Source organism: Adiantum capillus-veneris, chromosome 25, assembly GCF_014529385.1.
Source record: "Adiantum capillus-veneris isolate H3 chromosome 25, ASM1452938v2, whole genome shotgun sequence".
In the NCBI taxonomy this organism is placed as follows: domain Eukaryota; kingdom Viridiplantae; phylum Streptophyta; class Polypodiopsida; order Polypodiales; family Pteridaceae; genus Adiantum; species Adiantum capillus-veneris.
The window spans coordinates 97,806,419-97,828,949 of record NC_140955.1 but is presented as its reverse complement, the minus strand read 5'-3'; the positions used below and the strand labels follow the sequence as shown (position 1 = coordinate 97,828,949).

The window sequence follows — 22,531 nt, the reverse complement described above, 5'->3', positions numbered from 1 at the left end:
AAGAGGTGAAGCCTCTCTCTCAAGCTCTCTATCTCAACTTCTCATTGCTCAAGCCTCAAGCAACAACGGAATCAAGCCTCTCTCTCTCTCAAGCCCTCTCTCAAGCTATCTCTCTCTCTCAAATCCTCAAAGATCAAGCTCTCTCTCTTTCACGGATAATCCATGGCCTCTTCTTCTCGTTCAACCCCCTCCGTTCATGCGGGCAACACTCAAAAGGCGAAGGAATGGTCGTGGTGGGATGAAGTGACCTCGGAGGGCACCTTGTCGGCGGCGGGAGGTTCTCGTGCATGGGGATGCAAGCTATGCTGTTACACACGGAAAGGGGGGCATGGCAAAGTGAGGGCACACTTTCTTCGAGTGTCGGGACATGAGGTGAAATTTTGTGCCAACGTAACCATCGAGAAGAGGAAGGAGCTCGAGGAAAAGGATCGGCAATTCAACCATAAAGCCAAGCCGGCACGCAAAGGTATTGATCCAAAGACCCTCATTTTCCCTTCTTCCTCTCTACCCGGTGTAGGTGTTGGTGCATCTTCACAAGGTCCAATTCGTCGCCAAAAGACCCTTGCCACCTCTTGGGACCCAAAGAAAAGAAAGAGGTGGATGCGGCCGTGGCCCGATTCTTCTATCACGACCATATCCCATTTGTCGCAGCGAGGTATGTTCATTGTTTTATGATTTATCAAATTTCTCTCTCATTTCTTCCGTTATCGTCGGTTCCACTTTTTTGATACTAACCTCTTCTAGGTTTGATCGAAATAGGTCGGAGTATTGGAAAGTCATGGTGCAACGGATAGGAGAGTATAGCACCGGCTATGTGCCGCCATCTTCAGAGGCTCTCCGAACCACCTTGCTCGATCGAGAGAAGGCTATCGTGGAGCAAGCAACCCTCAACATTCAGCGTCTTTGGGCAAAACATGGCGTTTCCCTCATTGCGGATGGGTGGAGCGATACAAGGAAGAGATCTATCCATGGTCTCGTCGCATACTCCGGTGGAGAGATGTACTTTGTGCACTCTCATGATGCCACTGAGAGTGGCAAGTCCGCCGATGTCCTCTCTACAGAGTGGACAACGGCCATAGAAACCATCGGTGAGCAACACGTGGTGGCCTTTGTCACAGATGGGGAGACATCAAACAGGGCAGCAGCAGCTATCATAGAGGGCCACTATCCGCATGTGACAGTGTGCTTTTGCATGGCAAACTGCTTGAACAATCTTCTAAAAGACATCGGCAAGCTAGACTGGATTGCTCCAGTCATTGCTGATGCAATGAAGATGGTTTCATCAACAATCACAACTTGGTTTGGAGTGAGTACCTCAAGAGGTCGGGCGGCAAAGTGCTTCTAAAGTATTCAGATACTCGCTTCACATTCAACTTTCTTCTTGCGTGCAGGCTGTCTGAATGTCAAAATGCGGTCCGACAGGTCTTCATCAGTGATGAGTTCACCACCTCTTCTTATGCAAAGACAGTTGCAGGGATTTTGTGCAAGGATAAGGCAGAGGATCTTGAGTTCTGGAAGGAGCTCAAGAGTCTAGATACACAGGTAAAACCGGTGGTTCATTTGCTTCGAGTTCTGGATGGCATGGATCCTTGCATTGGCAAGATTTATGAGGCAATGGACCGCATGATTGAGCAGCTTGCACAGCTTGAGCTGAACGCAGAGCGATATGAGGAGATCCATGCGCTTTGCAGCTCGAGGTGGAATTCATATGCCTCTCCTTTACACGGGGCAACGTACATGGTGGATCCAGAGTTCCAAGGTGCAGGGCAAGAGACAGATAGGGAAGTCATGAACCAATTTACAGAGATCTTAAACAAGATGGTTCTAGACAGAGATGGGCGACGCATTGTCAGAGATCAGCTGAGACAGTACAGAGAGATGCGGGGGTCATTTGGCAGTCCAGATGCTCAGATTGATCGCAGGAAAATAGGTTCAGTGCTTTGGTGGCCCTGAGCTTCAGAGATTGGCGATCCGTATTCTCAGCCAGTCAGTTAGTACCTCATGCTTGGAGCAATTGTGGAGTACCTTTAGCCACATTGCTTCCAAGAAGAGGAATCGGCTTGGAGTGGAGAAGGCTAATGATCTTGTCTTCGTCAGCGCAAATTTGATTTATGAGGCAATGGACCGCATGATTGAGCAGCTTGCACAGCTTGAGCTGAACGCAGAGCGATATGGGGAGATCCATGCGCTTTGCAGCTCGAGGTGGAATTCATATGCCTCTCCTTTACACGGGGCAACGTACATGGTGGATCCAGAGTTCCAAGGTGCAGGGCAAGAGACAGATAGGGAAGTCATGAACCAATTTACAGAGATCTTAAACAAGATGGTTCTAGACAGAGATGGGCGACGCATTGTCAGAGATCAGCTGAGACAGTACAGAGAGATGCGGGGGTCATTTGGCAATCCAGATGCTCAGATTGATCGCAGGAAAATAGGTTCAGTGCTTTGGTGGCCCTGAGCTTCAGAGATTGGCGATCCGTATTCTCAGCCAGTCAGTTAGTACCTCATGCTTGGAGCAATTGTGGAGTACCTTTAGCCACATTGCTTCCAAGAAGAGGAATCGGCTTGGAGTGGAGAAGGCTAATGATCTTGTCTTCGTCAGCGCAAATTTGAAAATGCTTTGCAAGAGTACAGACAAACAGACAGATCCTTTTACACAGTGGGAGATGGAGCAAGAGGCTTCTCAGGCGGGTGGAGATGCACATCCACCAATACCAGGTACTTCATCTGTGGCTGAGATCGAGCCGGACCTAGACCTCGATGATGAGGAATGGGAGGATGTGCATGATTTACAGCCGGCTACTACGAATTGGGAGGCCTCTCAGGCTAGTGGCTCTTGAGTCTTGAGTCTTTGCCATTTATCCTTACCTTTTTGTATGGCTGCTTGAGCCTTGCCCTCTTTGCCATTTGTAGCTACTAGCATCTTTATGGTATTTGTCACCTTCAGTCTTTTGGTATTGTGGTCACTGAAGTCTGGTTTGAACTTTGCCCCCCTTTGGTTTTTTTGTAGCACCTTGGCTGCTGGCGGCCCTTGAGGCTTGTTACTATGTTAGCCATAATTAATTCCAAAGTGTTATCTCTGACTACTACTCTTGCAATTATTTTATTTGAGAGCATTGTGTATGTACTATGGGCATTGTGTTTGCTCATTGTTGTTTATCTGGCTATGCACTCTGGGCGCCTGACATCCCAATCAAGTCATAATAAGGTTAAATGGTCTTCGATTCGTGTTTTTTGTGGGTATTAGAGTCAAAGGACTCTAATACTACTTGTATTCAAACACATAACGCTAAAAAAAAAAATATTTGGGTGTTGTTTTAGCCTGCCGTTCTGCGCCGTTCCCGTTCCGGGCCCATTCCTGTTCCCCCGTTCCGCAGGGAGGCTCGTCGCTGTTCCCGTTCCGCGTTCCGGGTAACTCTGGTTGGGACAACCCAGACTGTTGCAGACATCTTCATCATTTGCCTCATATCTTTGGCTTCACGCAGTTTGTTCAGCATTAGGTGTTGAGAGGGGGTGTTAGACTTACACCACTCTGCTGCTTCACAAGTCTAGGGCATACTTGTACGGCTAGTATGTCTCCGGGCTGGCCACCCATAGTCTAGGCTTACCTTGTCCGGCCGCCCAAGTGTGGGGCCAGCTGCCCACTTTTGTCCGGACACCCACATATATTTCTATATATCATTTTTTTGTTGGGTTGTGGGGGATTTTTCCAGGCATTGCCCTACCTCCCCTTGGCCACCTATTTATGGGGCCAGGGGGGTCCCCACTTCCACAGACATGTGGTGTACTGACAGGGTCTTCTGCTCAGGGTCTTCACCATCTGTGGCGTTTGTGTCTATTGTCTCTCTCTCTCTCTCTCTCTCTCTCTCTCTCTCTCTCTCACGCTTTTGCACACGCGCGCTCTCAGAGAAAGTCATCTCTAGCAAGTGCGGACGCAGGTTGCTGATTTTGGGCATTCACAGGGTGGTCCAACTGCCACATTTCCGTACAAAACCACAAATGTCTGAGGAGAAGAGAAGGAATGTACGGAACTGACCGTAAATAACTGGCTTCACGAGTGACCACGTACTTTGACCCCATGGGTAGCATGATGGACGGAGGATTCAGACGATCCCTCTTTAATTGCGCAGCAAGGCGCTTCCCTGGTGGCGTGATATGATCGAAAAACCTACAACGCGGGCTGATTTTTGTGTGAAGCTCAATAAAGACTTCGCCAAAATGGATCCTTTAAACCGTATGCGAAATCGCAGTGTCTTTCGATAAAGACTCTGCGTGATATGATAGAAAAGCCTACAACATGGGCTGATTTTTGTGTGAAGTTCAATAGAGACTTCGCCAAAATGGATCCTTTAAACCGTATGCGAAATCGCAGTGTCTTTCGATGAAGACTCTATCCTTTGATAAGTACACGACAACTTTCAAGGAAGCACTCACCTTCTGTAAGGTGGACTCTACTCATGCTGTGTACATGTACTTGCTGGGATTACATGAGGGTAATTAAAGACAAAGCCTCGACTGACGTCGAGGATGCAGTGGCAAAGGCCAAGACGTTCCATTTAATAAATGGAGCGAATCATGAAAAGAAAAGAACTTCAAACCATCAATCTGGCAAGGGCGCTTCAAGGAAGCAACCTCGATTCCAACAAAGGTCCAAATCACCGTCGAGACCTTCTCTGGAGAAGAAGAAAGCCAAAAAATGCTTCAATTGCTCATGCAGTGAAGAAGGGGGCTTGCTTCGGATGTGGCCAGACAGGTCACCAAATCAAGGGTTGCCCCAGAAGAAGACCAAGAAACCGCAGGGTCGTGCTTCGATTCAAATTCACGAGATCTCAGGTAACTCTGATGTTATTCAAGTTGAAATCCATCATTTAGCGCACAGTTCATGCACTATTGTACTTTTAGCACCAAAGTGTTTGATAAGCAGGATCTTTTCGTGTCTCCGGGAAGATCAATGGTGGCGACGTGACCGCACTCCTTGATAATGGAAGCTCATAGAATTTTGTGGATGCAAAATTGGTGCAGAAACTGAGCCTGCAGACGCGGGATAGTGACCATGAGTATCGCGTGAAGATGGCTTGTGGCGAGGATATAGATGTATAGAATCAAATGGTTCGGGATTTTTTGCTCGAGCTAGCTGATTACAAAGAGAACCTGGATTTGCACATCATTGGCCTGGATAGAGCATATGTTATTTTAGGAATTCCATGGATTTATGATAAACAGGATCATTGTATATAGACTATGTACATCACTCTCTTGTTTTTGTTGAACAAGCTCATGTATCTGTGTCGCTTTGTAATCAAATTTCTGTAAATAATGGTTTTGCAATACGAGTTGTTATTGCTATAGAAATGTATAAAGATACGAAGTCTTCTGATGTCGACTTTTATCAGTGTGTACCATCTGCTTAGTTTGATTCATTAGTGCGTGGTACTTCTGTCACTGGATTTCGTAAAAATGTTTCATGTTCTTCTATTGAACTTCGAGATTTCGACGAATTCAATCTGATCGGAGAAATCATGACTGATTTCAAGGATGTTTTTCCCGATGATCTACCTCCTGGCTTGCTGCCTTCAGAGGCATAGATCACGGCATTGAGTTGGTGGCTGGTACTCATTCCTTCTCAAAGCAACCCTATCGGTTTAGTTAAACCAAGGAGGACGAGATTGAGTGGTAGCTGAAAGATTATCTCGATAGAGGTTTTGTTCGGCCAAGTAAATCCTCGTGGGGAGCGCCTGTGTTTCTTTCTCGAAAGAAGGATAACATTATGCGCTTTTGTGAAATTACAAGGGCCTGAATAAGCTCACTATCAAGAATAAGTATCTGCTTCCCACGTATAGACGTATCTCCCGCGTATAGATGATCTGATAGATCGGCTCCATGGAGCGTTGTATTTTACGAAGATAGACTTGTGATCAGGCTATCATCAAATATGGATCCAACTGGAAGATGTTCCCAAGCATATGATGAACGATCTGCTGCGACCGTTTGTAGGCAACTTCGTTGTTGTATTTCTCGATGACATCTTGATCTACAGCCGAAGTTTGTCTGAGCATTTAGTGCATATACGCGCCGTTCTCGAAGTACTGAGAACTGAGAAGCTTTATGCTAAGGCTTCCAATTGTGAATTCTTCAAGAAAGAGCTTCTGTATTTGGGTCACATCATTACTTGCGATGGAATTCGCGTTGACCTTGAAAAGCTGGATAAAGTGCGAAATTGGCCCATTTTGAAGAATGTGAGTCCTTTTCAGGCTTTACATGATTCTTTCGCAAATTTATCAAGGACTACTCCAAAGTTGCTGCTCTGGTTACGCAACTTTTAAAAGGAGGGGTGAAAGGAGCGAAGACTTCGAGTCCTCACCGTAAGGGTAACCCCCTTGTGGTCTGGGATGAGCGTCTCGACGAGAGCTTTCGGACACTAAAGCACTTGTGACTACCGCGCCAATATTGCACATTGTGGATCCTAGAAAACCGTTTGTGGTTGAAACGGATGCTAGTGATTATGCCATTGGTGCGGCGTTATACTAGGATGGATGTTCAACTCCGTTTGAAAGTAAGAAACTTTCTGACGCTGAGATGCGTTATCCAAGGTATGAAAAGGAGCTTTACGCAGTAGTCCACGCCTTGAGAAAATGGCGGCACTACCTGTATGGCTCTACGTTTGTTGGATGGACAGATCATCACTCCTTGCGCTACATCTGTGATCAGGGTGATCTCAGAGGCTCGAAGGCTAGATGGGTTGAACTTATGCCAGAGTTTGACTTTGAGATCCGTTATAGAAAAGGATCCAGCAATCGAGTTGCTGATACAGTCAGCAGGATTCCTAAAGTTAATGCCTTGTCTATGGCTGAAATCTCGACGGATTTCTATCTCTCTATCCAAGGGCTATGTCGTACCGATAGCTATTTTGGCAAGATATGGAACGAGGTCGAAGCGGGGCATGACTTGTGTACAGGCTTGGTTGGTCCGGAGACCCAAGTGAGTCGTGCTGGAGAGACGAGACAACGACAATCTTCCATTAGAGGTAGACTATTGTTCAGAAATGGAAAGGTCTGTGTGCCGAAAATCGATGAGGTTCGACGAAGGATTTTGTTCGAATGCCATGATGTTCCTAGCGTTGGGCACCCAAGCATTTACAGAACTTTGGCTATTGGCCAAGAATGCGCTCTTACATAGAGAGCTATGTGAAGAGATGCGCTCAGTGTCAGGTCAAAAAGACAGAGCGCTTTAGGAAAGCTGGCCTGCTACATCCATTGGAAATCCTAGATGCCAAGTGGCAAAGTATTTCCATGGTTTGCCAAATACTAGTTGAGGCAATGACGCCATTTGGGTAGTGGTCGATAGACTTACAAAAAAAGGGAAATTTATTTCAACGAAATCGACAGTAAAAAGCCATGAGTTGGCAGTTTTATTTACTGATGAGCTTTACAAGTTGTACGATCTGTGAGAGGATATCGTTAGCGATTTTGGCGAGATGTGTTTGCTCATCTTCAGATGAAGTTGAGTATGTCGTCTTCTGACCAATGGACAAACTGAGAGGATGAATCAGACATTAGAGGACATGTTGAGGGCTTATGTCTCTCATCGACAGTCTGATTGGGAAAGGTATCTTCCACATTTAGAGTTTGCCTACAATAGTAGCAAGCATTCTGCTACTGGATTTAGCCCATTCATGCTGATGTATGGGTTTGATCCTAAATCCTCGATTGCCATTGGCTTAGAGAAAGTCAAGGAACCCCAAGCTCGTGATTTCTTGTATGACATGCAAGAAATGCTCGAACTGGCTAAGGATAGTATAAGAACGGCTCGTGATCGAGTCACCACTTATGCTAATCAAAAGAGATCTCCAGGGACTCTAGATGTGGGACAATGGGTCTATTAGAGGATACCTAAGGATTCCTAGACTATGCGAATGGGAAAGCATTATAAGCTTTCAGCTAGATATTGTGGTCTGTGTGAAAAATTGGCCAAGTTGCCTACAAACTGGCTCTTCCTTCGGATGTTAGCGTACATCCAATATTTCATGTCAGCCACCTTGAAGAAAAACTAGGCCAGGCTGACATTGTTGTGCATATCGAGGAAAATGTATGGCAAGATATCCAAATTGAGTATATTCCTCGAGAACCAGAGGCAGTTTTAGATCATCGTACCCCTCATTCGCGCCAAAAGGCTTATGACGAGTACTTAATTAAATGGAAGGGTCAATCTGAAAGGTTTGCTACTTGGGAATCAGTTAGAGCTTTGAAAGCTCAGTATCCCAACTTCATTGATGAGGACATCAATGGTTCTTAAGGGGGGAAGTATGTTATGTCCTCCTTACAGGAGAGGGGATCGGGCGTCCAGTGTCCGGATGGACGTAGTGTGAACACAGCCAGTGAGGCTGACCATTATTAGAAAAGGGAGGGCAAGGCCTCATTTGTAGTTATCGACCCCCACTAACAGATTCCCAGTGGTTAGTGCCTGAGGAGTGTGTGAAGGTCAGCTTGAGGAGGTGAGGCCGGGAGGTGTGAGATGCTCGGTCGTACAGGTGCACGCCTATGTCCTCGGACGTTGGCCCGAGCACGGGAGAGCTGTTGGATGGTGGCTATGGTTGGGGAGGGTTCGTCCGCGACGCATGTTTGTAGGCGGTCCGTGTAGTCGGGAGATCCACTCCGCTTCTTTGTTTCATGATGCCATTAATTGGTATCAAGACTAACAAGAGGCACAATTGGCCGACCATCTGGAGCATGCCGCGGGATGGCGAACCACTATCTTACATTTTGGTCGACTTTCAAGACAAGCTCAAGGCTCGTTTTATGCCATTGTAGTACCTTGATTGGTTGAAAGAGAATTGGAGAGGCCTCAAGAAAAATGGGACTCCCGTTATGTCTTTTTCTAACTGTATTTTGGTGTGCAATTGCATAATTCGGATGAGGATTGCACGGAGGCTTTCCTCTTTGGTTTGGACGCGTAGAAGTCTTGACTCTTAGACCCTACTGACTACAATGCCCCCGTCATGTTAGCTCTTGAGCGAGAAATGAAACACAACAAAGGTAAGGCTAAAGAGAACAAGTCACCTTCAAAGACTCCAAAAAACCCTCATAACCAACAAAATGGTAAGAACAATGGTAAGAGCAATGGTAGGACCAACGGTAATTCTTCTTCTTCTCAATCTTCCTCTACACCTAAACCATAGAACTCTTCACCTAACAGTGATAACAAAGGAAAGGCTAAAACTCTGAAAATCCCTAAGTTGACACGTGATGAAAAATCTGCTCAAGGAATAGTAGGAGGTTGGTTAATTCTTGAAGAACGAATCGAGAAGGAAGATGTTTTAAGTATCACACTAAGAAACATAAATAACAAGAACAACTACTGTCTAGCACGTGTGCAAGAAGAAAATCCACACTATCTCTGAGGTATAGAAGTACTCCATCTTCTTGGTTGCACAACAATAGAAGATTGATCGTTTTTAAATTGATCACTCGTGTTATAACATTGTTATGGAGGTCAAAATTGACACGTACGGCCACGTACGAAGACGTGCGGTACTAATCGAACTAAAAAAAATTAGACGTACGTTGACGTAACGTACGATGCAAAAAAAAATAAAAATTGTCTTACACACTACAAGAGAGACTAAACAAGTTAGAACATGATAGATCATATGAGTCATGACATAGACCTTAGTACTTAGTACTAACTACTTGCAACTTAAGTCTTACAAGTTAGAACATAAAAGATCTATCCATGGACATTGGAAACGCAATGTCCGAAAAAAGAAGAATCATGATCTCCAAGTGCTGGCGACCATAGTAGATCCGCTACCCGAGCCTCGTCACACATTGGTCATGGTTGCTTGAGCCAATGCAACCATTGGGCTCTTGGTCACATGCAGTCGATCCCACCCCACAAAGCAACGCACCCAAAAAAAAAAAAAAAAAAAAAAAAAGACCAGTCATGTATGGAACGTACGAGTCGTACGGTACGGTACGGTACGTACGGATCGTTTAGTACGCCGTACGAGGACAACCCTGATGGAGGGTAATTGTTTATCAATGAATGAGTAACTGGGATTAACCCTCTTATTTACTTATGAGCTCTTGTTTTTAATTCCTAAATCTTTTATATGCATGCATGGAAGACATTTTTAATCCTTTTTTTTGGTACCGGCGGGTGCAATTATCTCCATCATCACCTTGAAATGACAAGGTTGGTTTTGGAATCAATTTACATTTTCAATTGATTAGTGATCTCTGCTTCGAGCTAGCTAGTTACATTAGCCTAATGAGATCAGGTAGCTTTTGTTTAGATTTTAGAGGATTAAGACATCTAAGGATTCCACTGTTCTTCAAATTGTCTAGTTTTAAGATTTTTCGCTTATGCATTGAGTAAACATACTTCAAGTGCTTTCACCTGTATGAAATTGTCAGAGCTGTAATTGTTGATTGGTACGTTTTCAGCCTATGATTTTTTTCTCTCTCCGTGGGTGACCAATACAGGTTTTTTTTTGCTGGAAAAGCCTTTGCTATTTAAGTGTTTGTGGATTTTTTTGTTTCTTTTATTTGTACGTTGTATAGATGTTTTGGTTCATTGAGTTCTATAAGATGCTTCAAGCATGTGAACTATATCGTGAAGATCGCGAAGCTTCTTTTGCAGGTACATCGCAACAGGATCTTATGATACTTCTATAAGGTTAATTCCTTTACTGAGCTCTTTGTAATTCTTGTTGAATTGTTGTGTGGAATGAAAACTTTCTCACACCTCGACTCTGTGGACAATTTTTTAAGGATTTGGGGTGCTGATGGATCAGTTGTGCAATCCCTGGAGGGCCATGGTGATGCAATAAGCTCCCTTGAAGCTTCTAGACCAACAGGTATCAACCTTTTATTGAGGAACCCAGGTAAAAAACAGATCATTTACGCTTTATGTAGTCTACTAATTTTTTTTCCGACTTCATTAGGGGATGAGATGTGGGTATTAATTTCTGGCTCGAAGGATCATACAGTTCGTAGGTGGGAGGTCAGTAGATGATTTACTTATCTTGTTCTAGAGTTTGCAGGACATGTTATATTCTAAATACATAAGTCATTGTTTACTCCTTGTTCTTTATTTAGTCATGGCTCTGTTTGCTCCTTTGCAGTTATCTCTCACTAGCTCTCAGGAGGCTGTGAATACTGCAGTGACTCTTGAGCGGCCTGTGAAAGTTTTGAAGGGTCATACTTCTGCGGTTCAGTGTGTTGCTTCAAACGGTTCCGGCACTGCTGTAAGTTCTTTGGTATAAGACGTCACATCTTTGGCTTTTTGATGAGGCAGCATTATAGTTTGCTTTGGGATGCTAGACACCATCTCTTTAAAAAAAGTTTTCAGCTGACATGATTTCCTGCTCATTTTGCAAGCCAACAGTGAAGTGAGAGCCTCTAACGTTTGCATCAAAATTGGAATGTCTTGGGCTGCAATGTATGGCAACTAAGCCAAAAGTTTGTTTTGCAGGTCTGTTCAGGTTCTTGGGATTGCTCGATAAAGCTGTGGAATATTTCAGAAGATGAAAATGGAGAGAGTCTCACTGTTCGTAGTAAAAAGAGGAAACTGGATGCTTCTGCTGAGGCTCAAGAGCTAGAGGTGTATTTACTAGCTGTTATGCACTATGATTTGTTTGTTTTTTTCAGTCTCTTGATTGTCTTACAAACTCTTGTGCGTGAGAGCAGGTTGGTACAAGTATTACCTTAGAGGGTCACACACAGTGTGTTTCAGCAGTCAGTTGGGGTCAGCGAGATTCAATTGTGTCTGCTTCGTGGGATCAGTCAATCAGAAGTTGGGATGTTGAGACTAATATCAATACAGAAACACTGGTAAATAAGTCTATTGCTGTTTATGGGCATTGTGTTGAAAATCATCTTTTACTGTGTGGATGCTGGCAGATAGGTCCCAAAGCATTGCATTGCCTTAGCGTGGGAGGAGATAATATGGCACTGTTTGCAGCAGGTGGAGCTGACCCAATTTTAAGGATTTGGGATCCTCGTATGCCAGGTAACTCTCCAAGCACTGAGATCTTATTTTTTTAAAAGAGATATGTAAACTAACCTTCAACATTTTGTTTCAGGCACTAATACACCTATTTTTCAGCTATCATCTCACAAGGCATGGATTACTGCTTGTAAATGGTAAGGTTCTGCTGAACTGTTATTTGCTGTTTGGACCTTTTAAGGATGGTTACTACAGCTGTTACTTAATTTTTAAGGCATCGACACTCAAGGCGCCATATTTTATCAGCTTCTCATGATGGTTCAGTCAAGCTATGGGACCTACGAAGCAAGGTATCTTTTTGATGTTCCAGCTGTCCTGATGCATGCCCATGTGATTGCACGACCTTGATTTTAGGTCATATATGTAGAGACACACAGACGTCTGTTTCAGAAATACCTGTTTATATGTTCGTTACGCTATTCATCATGTTTTGGGGAATATCTATTCTTATATAGGTTGATTGTAGGCTTATTTTTTGGAAAAAGAATATATCATTGCCCCCTGTATCTGGTATTCACATCAACGGACAGATCGATGATGTTAAGATTTTCAACAGTTTTTAAATGAAGAGTTGAACAAGTTTGACTTACACATGGATTACAAGAGTTTTTGTTGCTTTCAGCTGGTAACAAGTCATTACTTGCATGGCGTCTTCCTCATTTCTCCACTGCAATGTGCATGTTTGCATTGGCTTTAATTCTGCTGAGTGAGAGCCCATACCGTCGTCATGTTTGCTTTAAGTCCGTTCTCATCCTTGTAAGGCATGCCACTTCTTCTCTAGAACTTATCTTCTTTTGTCTGGTTTGTTGTGAACATTTTATAAGCAATTCTAATCTTGCAGTTAGTGTAAAACCTTCTGTGAGTTTCAACATTACTTTAGCAATCAAAACCTCATCTTTCTTATTTACGTAACAAAAAAGGAAGTCTGCTGTAGTTGCTTCTGTAACAAAAAGGAAGTCTGCTGTAGTTGCTTCTGTTACAGTGTTCATATTCTTGTGAATGTGAATTGGATTGCAGTCTGTTTTGAAGAATTCTAGAATTCTGATTGATTAGTTGTGGCTTTGCAAATGCAGATTCCCTTACAGACAATAGATGCACACAAGGGCAAGGTAACTTTAGTTTTCTTTGTTTTTTTTTCAGCATCCTAGCTATTGAAAAATTGGATGTTTGTCTTTTTATGTTCTCAAAATTTGTTCCAGTCAGACTGTACCATAAAGTGAACCATGAAAGTGTGTCTTGGACCTTAGTACAAATCCCCTACTACAAGCGACTTTAGTAAATGTAGGCTGTGGCTTTGCATGATCCAACCCCAACAAAGATGCCATTGCTTGTTTACATATCAGCATCATGCTTTCAGGGACCAACACTATCATGGATTTTGATAAATCTCGGGGTGCCTGCGTATGTGGCACCCTGATCCCATCCATCAGAGTCTCCAAGCCCATCCAAGAGACCACATGTCAAGAAATATGAAACCTGTTTAGGCATGTATTTATGGTTCACTCCAGCTGCACATGTCAGAGATTGTGGGGGACTCCGTGGGGTCTATAGACACTAGGAGATCAAAGGGAGAGAGAGCCAGAAGGAGGGAAAGAAAGAAAACAACAGAGGGAGATAGAGGCTCCTTGGATTACTCTAGGTATATAAACGTAGGGACCCCATTGCCTAGGGTCCTCCTCGAGGCGTTTCCACCTTCAACAGTTTTACCACCCTTTTTCCCCATAGCCTGACAAGGCTCCTGAGGATATGGTAGTCCCTTCATTTGGTTTAGACAGAGAGGATAATAGACATTTCTCTGGCTATTCTAATGTCACAGTCTAAGAGAGTTGATAAAATGTATGTGTTAGGAGGGCTGAGAGACCGAGAACCAAGAAGTAGGAGCTCACTAGAGGTGGTCTTTACAAAGCATGTGAAGGGCTTGGTGTGAGCCGATTCGTTTCCAGACTTTGAAAGCACTTTTGGGTCACTTGCACCAGTTTACGAGGATTGACGCCGCGTGATTGCATGAGCACCAACTCTCGGATTTCAGTCCTCCGACTCATGAATGAGAAGAGTCAAACTAATAAAGAAATACCCAAATGGGGGCATTGACAGTGGCTGTTTAGGGCCACCAACTGTGCAAAGGGGCATCCTGGTCCAACATCCTCTCTCTCTCTCTCTCTCTCTCTCTCTTCACTCTTTGTTTCAATTCAGTTCAGTTCAAGTTGTTTGAAGTGATGAAGTGTTCCAAAGTTTTGCAGATTGTGGTTTCCTTTGTGTATTCCATCAGATTACTCGCCGCAAGTGATAATAGCAGTATCAGAGCTTCAATTGCTTCCTTGCCCTTTGCAAACCGAAATAATTCTTAACAACATGGACCGAGAACATGGAGATCACCAGAATGGACAACGCAAAAATTCACACAGTCCTTCCACCCAAAGCATCCAAAGGAGACCCATGCTCAGTACATGGTTTGACAATTGAGGTGTCTGGCCGAGCAACAAAAGCAGAAATAGACGGATGATCGGATTGATTTGGAGGCTTTGCACAATCACTTAGGTTCTCTTAATCCTCATGTTACCCTTCTATCCCTCAACAAAATTCTCAGATCTACTCGTCTTCCTTGCTCGCTTTCTCATAATCCTCTTGTTACCTCTTCACTTTGGAGCTTTGGAGATGTTTCTCAATTCTTGGGACGTATCTTCAAGGCTTTAAGAGAACATCTACTTGTTATGTCCAAAGTGCCACTACCGTTGCCTTATGGACCTCCACCTTCGGTTCCACACCACCACCGTCGGTTCACTCTCAGATTTGAGCTCTCCGACTCCATTAATGAGAAGAGTTATACTTATAAAGGAATACCCAAACAGGGGCACTGACAGTGGCATTTTTTTTCCCCTAGAAAAAGATCCTTCCATTAGTTAATAACAGTGCCCAAAGGGCTACAACCGGCCTTTGCTAGAGAGGGTTACATCAGAAACATGGGGAGACTCTCCCAATGGAAAGACAAGATATGTACATTGAGGGCTAAATCATGAAATGGGAGGGGGAAACAACCACATTGGTGGCTGGTAATGCCATCTAGGCATACCCTGAAATGTGGTGAAGAAAGGCCCTGGGCACCAAAGTCGCAAGAAAGCATCGCGGCACTCCCGCATGCGGTCGGAGTTGCCTTGAAGTCTCTCAAACTGGCGTGTGGATCAACTCCAACCAAATGTCGCGGACAGTCTCTGTCGATGGGACATGTCGAGCCTCGAAGATGCGAAAGCAGCGGGCCCGCCAGATGAACCAGAGTGTCAGGCCGCAGATGAGCTCCCAACACCACTCTCTATCATTGCACTATTCATGGGGGATGAGCTCCGTGGGTGGCAGGTTGGAGTGTAGGCCGCCCCCTTGAATCACTATCATCCTGCTGATGGAAGTTATCACAAATCACTGATGTCTCAAGCCATTGAAGAACGGAGCCAACCTAGAGATATTGGCCGAGGGGCCTAAACCCTAAGAAGCAGCAGCAGAAGAAGTAGAAGCGGCACAAGAAGTTTTACCAACTTGCAAAGTCTCGTCGAGTGGCCTATTTTTAAAAAAGAAGAGTTTCCACCAACCTATGGGACCCCGTCTGATGGGGCCCAGGGGACCTAAAGGCATCAAAATAATGCAGGACCAGACGCACACACACTCTCTTCTTGCGAAATTGTTGATAGCGTTGCATTTGTACTGACACTGATGACGTGGCAAGCTAATACGGATTTCCGTGATTTATGCTAGACAGCTTTTAGGTCCAGTTTTTGAGACCACATGCTTTTAAGTATGAAGCTTTTTATGTAACTGCTTTTGAGAGGCTAAGAGCCTTTAAATATGTGCCAAGGGCTCATTCTCTGGCACGCTTCCGGGTGAAGGTGCAGAGATTGGAGTACCGGCATTGTACCGAGTTGAAGCAATATAAAGAAATCTCGAAAGGGGCTCCAGGGTTTGGGGCCAGTGCTCTCTTGGGGTGGAACTCCGCCACTCCCGTCTCGTGTTGTGCATCTCTTTCTGTTTAGTTGTCATTTGAAGTGCTTCAAGTTGCTCACTCTATTCTTTTCCGTTGGCATGTGGTGCCGGTCCATGTGACAGTGGTATTAGAGCTTCATGCATGAGCTTTTCTGAAAGCACACCGGTCTTACCAAAGAGCAGACAGAGCAAGGTGGCGCTTCCAAGTCCTACATGATATTTTATCAAAGAATCTTTGTGTCCCGATCCCCGACTTTTTAGTCACTCCCACCCTTACTACATTGCGCATCGGGCGCACTCCTGTCTTCATCGCTCTGTCTTATAGGGCATAAGCCATGGTGAATTAATCAGAAGAATCAAAGATCTTTGGAGCCACCGTTTTTTTCCTCCAAAGTTACATGCCTTCATACATTTTTTTTCGGAGTGCAACTTTTGGCAAAGTGGGGTATCTTGAAATGCTTGCCAAGGAAACACTAGCAGATCATTACTTGAAATTTCTCGACATCTCTCAGGGAGTCTCTCTTCTCGAACCGATAACCTTGGAGGCTTAGTGTGATTGCTATATCTTGGGGCTATCATCACTGCTACATGAACATTGTCTGTCGAGGGTTGTTTTGACTATTCAAGAGCTTATGGACCATGTGTCACAAATTGATGACATGGCAGTTCTGCCCGGACACACACGCAGACAGTAGTACTGATTTCCGGATCCTGCACTGACATGCTGACGTGGCAGGCAATATGGACGCTGACGTGGCAACAATATGGAACACCCGGATTTTCCGTTGACGTGCTGACGTGGCAAGTTGTACGAACATGCCCACTTTTTGCAGTGAATTTTCGTAAATTACGCTGAGTGCTTTTACTGCAGATTTTTGGAAACAATTGCTTTTGGAACTTTTGCTTTTGAGTTTAACTGATTTTGGGGCTCTGCTTTTGGCATCCCTTGTAAGAATAAAAGAGCCCTAAGGGCCTCACTCTTCAAAGCATCTGGATGCAGAGTTTGAGAGCAGAGGTCCCTCGGGAGTTGTACTTTGCTCAAAGATTAATATAAAAGAAATACCGAAAGGGGTGCCAGTCTTTGGGGCCAATCCCTTTGGGCACGGAACTACGCCGGACCGTGTCGACCAAATTGAATTGTGATTTTAAAGTGTGAAATATTTTAAGTGATTCTCTCTCGTGTCGCGACAGACTTGGGGTGTTCAAGTTTGTTACACCATGCTACGGTCGGCTACAACCTTATGGAAGAAATCTAACCCTAATTTTGATGCAGGTTTCAAAATGGAAGCCTTGTCGACTTTCGAGCTTCATCGATGTTGAGAATGTTTTCAGTTTTCTGAATCTATTTGAGAGCTTGTTGTTTGGAATCTGTTTGAAGCTTGTCTTGGTGCCGATTTAAACTTTTTGACTCTGGTTTTAATATTGGTTTCAATGCTTGGTGATCTCTCGGGTGGAGTAGTGAGAAATGCTGTTTCAAATCGCTAACGTGTCAAGCCACTAAGAACGGAGCCAACCTGCAGATCCTGGCTGAGGGGCCTAAACCCTAAGAAGAAGCAGTAGAAGAAGTAGAAGCGGCACAAGAAGTTTTACCAACTTGGAAAGTCTCGTCGAGCGGCCTATTTTTTAAAGAAGAGTTCCCACCAACTTATGGGACCCCGCTCGATGTGGCCCAGGGGACCTAAAGGCATTAAAATAATGCAAGACCACATGCACACACACTCTCTTTCGAAATTGCTGATGGCGTGGCAACTGTACGGACGCCCGCGTTTACGCTGATGACATGGCAGGTTGTACGGATCTCCGTGATTTACGCCAGACAGCTTTTAGTGTTAGTTTTTGAGACCAGATGCTTTTGAGTTTGAAGCTTTTTATGTAACTGCTTTTGAGAGGCCAAGAGCCTTTGAATATGTGCCAAGGGCTCATTCTTTGGCACGCTTCCGAGTGAAGGTGCAGGCAGGGATTGGAGTACCGGCATTGTACTGAGTTCAAGCGATATAAAGAAATATCAAAAGGGGCGCCAAGGTTTGGGGCCAGTGCTCTCTTGGGGTGGAACTCCGCCACTCCCGTCTCGTGTCGTGCATCTCTTTCTATTTAGTTGTTATTTGAAGTGCTTAAAGTTGCTCACGAAAGGATCTCGCCAAAACCACTCTCTCGGGTCCCACTACACTCGTACCAAAGGGCCACTCTCCCAAGCCCAAAGCCGCCAATGTCCTGACTCAAAGATCTATTGAGTCGAGATCTATGACACAAGTTCTCCCACAGATGCCCATATCTTGGATCCTATGACTCTGTGAAGACGACCCTCTCCCTGAACCTCAAAAAACATGCAGGGTCCTGACTCTGAGCAATCTCTAACTGCAACGAGGACCTCCAATCCTTGAAAGCCCCCATCCAACTGGGAGTTGCTGTCTCAAGAGGGGTATGCCACTCTTAGCAGGTATAGCCTATGTAATATCCTGATACATGCTCTGCACCCCCCTCACGCCTTGTAGCTGGATGCTTTGAATCTACTCGAGAAGGCTTGAAAACTGAGCGAGTCTCCAAAAGTACAGGGTGGACCCTCTGCCATGGGACCCCACAAAACATGAGGTCTGCTACCAACCAAGTGGCCTTGCAGTGTGCTCTGACCATGGGGTTCCAAACAAGAGGCTGCCCACAAACTACCCGTTGTGCTGTTGTATGCCGCAATCTTTGGTCCTTTGCTGCCTGTTGTGGCACAAGTACACCGCCAGAGGTTTGTTCCGTCCACGCCGTGTACCCTTCCTCCTTTGGGTCCTGGACTTGCCTTCGTTTCACCTTTGATCTCCTTTGTTTCATCCGCAATTTAATTACAGTCATCTAGTGTATACAACCTTGGTTGGATGGCTCCTGCCCTGCAATGCATGCTTGGAGAACTCAAGCATTAGATTGCATTGACGACACCTTCCATGCAGTGTTGAGGAAACCAATTGGAGGGGCTCCTGCAAGCAAGGACCCTAAATCGAGCCACGGTTGCTGGTCCTTGTGAAGGTGGAGAAGTTACGTCACCTGACGAACTCTAGTGCAAGCTGCTAGGCGGGTTTGCTTTTTGTTCACTTTCCTGGTTTATTATGTTTTTCAGCTTGCATTTCCTTGCTTTGGTGTGTGTGTACAGTTGAGTTTTGCATGCTCTGTTTTCCCCGTGCTCTTTGAACAGACAATAGGGTGGGTAAGCGTGTGTGAAGTTTGTTTTGGAGCTTTTTTTTTTGTTGTTTGATTTCCTTGGCTTCTTTATTTCGGTGTTTATTTCTTTGTCTTCTTCTTCCTCGTGTTTTCCGCTTTGGGCTGGTTGAGTTTGCTGTTGTTAGCTTGCTACTCTGCTATCTACTTGCTCTACGAGGTTCCTGCACCAGGTTCCTAAAGGTTGCTGTCTGGAGAGCCTCCTTCACTATCTTCTTGAAGTTCCCTCACCAGCTCTGGTCCTTAGGAGCCACCTTTAGCAAGTGGACTGGTTTCTATTCGGACTAATAGCACCTTGTTAGCTCCAGTGCAGTGCTTTGTTGCTCATCTTCTGACATCCTCTTGTAGTTCCCTGGTGATGTTGGTTGCCTCTTCTCCCTCATCTTTGTCACTGACTGCTCTCTCCTCTCTGCTTATCCGTTGCCTTTTGGTGTTAGATTTTACCAGTTGGTGGGCTATGCCCGATTTTCGAGCTTTAGCCACTGCAAATTCTCCTTACCTTTTCACATCTAGTGGCTTTTGGTGATTCAGGTTTTGATATACAGAAGTGGAGTTGGTTTTTGGTAGAAGTGCCTATCTTTCAAAGGCTGCTATCATCCTTTCTCCACTTAGCTTGCTAGGGCATTTTCTACTCTCTTTAGGAGAGGTTTTTAACCCTAGTTTTCATGTTTTCGAGTTGCCATGAGGCCAATTGTATCCAGTTTTTGCAGTTTCCAGATTTCTGCCTTTGGGCTTGCTTTGTAATTAGTGATGTACTTGCCCTCAGAATTGGCACCGTTTGGGTGTTATTGGGACTTTCAAGTAATAGAAATCAGCCTCCTGCATGAATGAATGTGAGAGAGAGAGAGAGAGAGAGAGAGAGAGAGAGAGAGAGAGAGAGAGAGAGAGAGAGAGAGAGAGATATGAAATGATATATTAACGTCTTCAAAAGGCCAAAATGACCTATGAGACCAAGCTGTTACAACATAGTGAATCTGATACCATGTCCGGAATAAAAAAGAATTGAAAAAAAAAAAAAACAACTACTACTACAAGCTGGGACTGCATGGATGTGCCAGCTAATACATAAGGTGCCCAGTACAATGTGTAGTACAATGAGAGAAGGGAAGGGGGGGGGGGGGGGGGGAGGGAAGATATGGTAGAGATTGAAACCGGCCCGTAGGGCGGTAGGCGTTGGCTTTCACCCGAAATTCTTTACTTTAGACACACACACAAAGCACTTTGCAAAGAGAACCTGCGACGAGAATTAACACTTAATCACACACACGGCTCGGAAGCTAGAATGCTCCGAGCAGCCACTGACAACCTGTAGGCCCCAAAATTGGCGCCCCCTTTCGGTATTTCTTTATTCTTTAGGAGGGTAAATTACAAGGTAAGGTCCTGGGAATCCTTCACGTGTATCCACCTAGATACCATTTGATTTGGCCAAATTTCGGCAACATAACAGCCCCAAAACTTGCGCGAAACCAATTCCCCTGCTGGAACTCGCTTGCACTGTCGTATACCCTCTGATTCCTGTCCAAAAACAGTAAATTCAGCACGCTGTATTTACTGGTTTTTGCCCTGTTTTCAGCCCCAAACAGTCTCCTAACTGTCCTTTGCCAGTGGGGCACGATTCCCAATGATCCTGGCGTCCGTATGGCTGAAAAACAGTGAATTTACAGCGCATACACAGCGCTGATTTTGCACCTTTACGGTGAGGTTATGACCCTCACCAGTGCCTGCTTTGGAGCAGCAGTTAGCTACCCCTGTTCCTGCTCAAGGAGGCTCTTGCCTCACCACAAAAGCATGAACCCACACAACTGTACATCAGTCAAATGAGTAGCCCTCTTGTGGGGCATCACATAACTGCACGTAGGGGAGAGAGAGAGCAGTGTATAGTGTGCAGGGCATCACTCCTAGCAACACACTGTACATGAGAGGGAAAGAAAGCACTCCATAGCTCTTAACCTGTGACAAAAACTGAAATGAGGCCTCTCCTAGCATAAAAATCAGCGCCCATTTTTCTGCAAGAGGAAAGTTCACGAAAATGTGACACTTGGCGCATTTTCAAGCATTTTCCCGTTTCGGGTTCGCCGCTTAAAAATATCCCAACCGACGCGTCAGTTGACTTCGCGGCAGAGTTATAAAATGTTCCCCTAGTCATACCGGAGGTAATGACGCGAACACATTTCACGGCCCAAAATAGCAGTTCCCTAAATTTTAGGAGATGCTTCCGTTGGGCTGCCACTGGTCTTATGACCATCTATCCTCATTGGGACCGCATCCAAAAGTGCAATGTGGCCCAACTGTCAGATACTTTTTGTTGGTAGTCCCACCTTGACTTTACGCCTTAATTGAGTTCACTTCCTAGTATCCACCAACTTGCTAAGTGCGACGAGGGGACCTATATGATCTTGCTCTGAGCCTAGACATCCTCTTACCATACGAATTCCAGTGCCGACCACTTCCCGTCTGCAGGTGAATCTACCGTTCACATTGGCCATACAATGTCCGACCGTTTGCTACTTCAAAAAGAGGGTCTCAAAACAAATAAAATAAATTCCATAGGAAAGAAACCAACAACCAAGGTTAGCAGTTGCCACATCTCTGTGACATGGTTAATAACTGCCACGTCCTCGTGACATACCCCCCTCTTGAAATCGCAAACGTCCTCGATTGCATTCCATAAATACACGCCACTGATGATCTTGTGCTATCAACACTCTTTTATCCTCGCATGTATCCGCAAGAAAGGTCGTAACATACATAGATACAAATGACTTAATGAGGCCTTCATACTTTTGCCATTTCTATCTATGGCACTGAATTCATATGTACATTTGATGTACTAGCTCTATCATTACCCCTCCTTTGCACACGTTGGGTTGGGGCATAAGTAGGCTGTAACCCAAAGGCTTCAAGGTAAAGCTGCAATACATTTGGTGAATCTAACAGTTCATGCTCTTCCATCCACTTTGCATCCATAGGTGGATAGTTCTTGAACTTCACCAAATAACGTCTTGCAACTTGTCCTTTAACTTTTCTGTCCTCATGTGCCAAAACTTGCTCAGGTACCAGGATGTCATCAAGTTCCTCAACTTGTGGCTGATTCTCAACTGGCATATCTTCTGGCACATCACCCACGAAGGGTCTTAGAAGACTCACGTGAAACGGATTATGAATCTTCCACGCATCAGGCAATTTCAGCCTGTAAGCCACATCGCTGATCTTGTCAAGCACTTGAAAAGGCCCATAGTAACGCATGCTGAGTTTAGGAAAGAGTCGTTCCTTGCCCTTCATCTTCTTTAACCTTGCCTTTTCGAACCTTAAGAGAACCCAATCACCAGGTGATAGTAGCATTTCACGACGGTGACGA

General features: G+C 44.9%; 1 protein-coding gene across 1 annotated transcript in view; it reads left to right on the top strand.

Moving 5' to 3' along the window:
- LOC147425349 (Transducin/WD40 repeat-like superfamily protein) overlaps nucleotides 1-22,531 on the top strand; it is a 90,176-nt gene that overhangs the window by 25,073 nt on the left and 42,572 nt on the right. Inside the window, exons 4-13 of the mRNA XM_086499410.1 lie at nucleotides 10,639-10,674; nucleotides 10,770-10,855; nucleotides 10,943-11,001; nucleotides 11,123-11,245; nucleotides 11,473-11,601; nucleotides 11,688-11,831; nucleotides 11,901-12,009; nucleotides 12,083-12,143; nucleotides 12,221-12,296; nucleotides 13,080-13,115. Of these exons, the coding sequence (XP_086355536.1) occupies nucleotides 10,639-10,674; nucleotides 10,770-10,855; nucleotides 10,943-11,001; nucleotides 11,123-11,245; nucleotides 11,473-11,601; nucleotides 11,688-11,831; nucleotides 11,901-12,009; nucleotides 12,083-12,143; nucleotides 12,221-12,296; nucleotides 13,080-13,115 (859 nt within the window). The remainder of the gene's footprint in view (nucleotides 1-10,638; nucleotides 10,675-10,769; nucleotides 10,856-10,942; nucleotides 11,002-11,122; nucleotides 11,246-11,472; nucleotides 11,602-11,687; nucleotides 11,832-11,900; nucleotides 12,010-12,082; nucleotides 12,144-12,220; nucleotides 12,297-13,079; nucleotides 13,116-22,531) is intronic.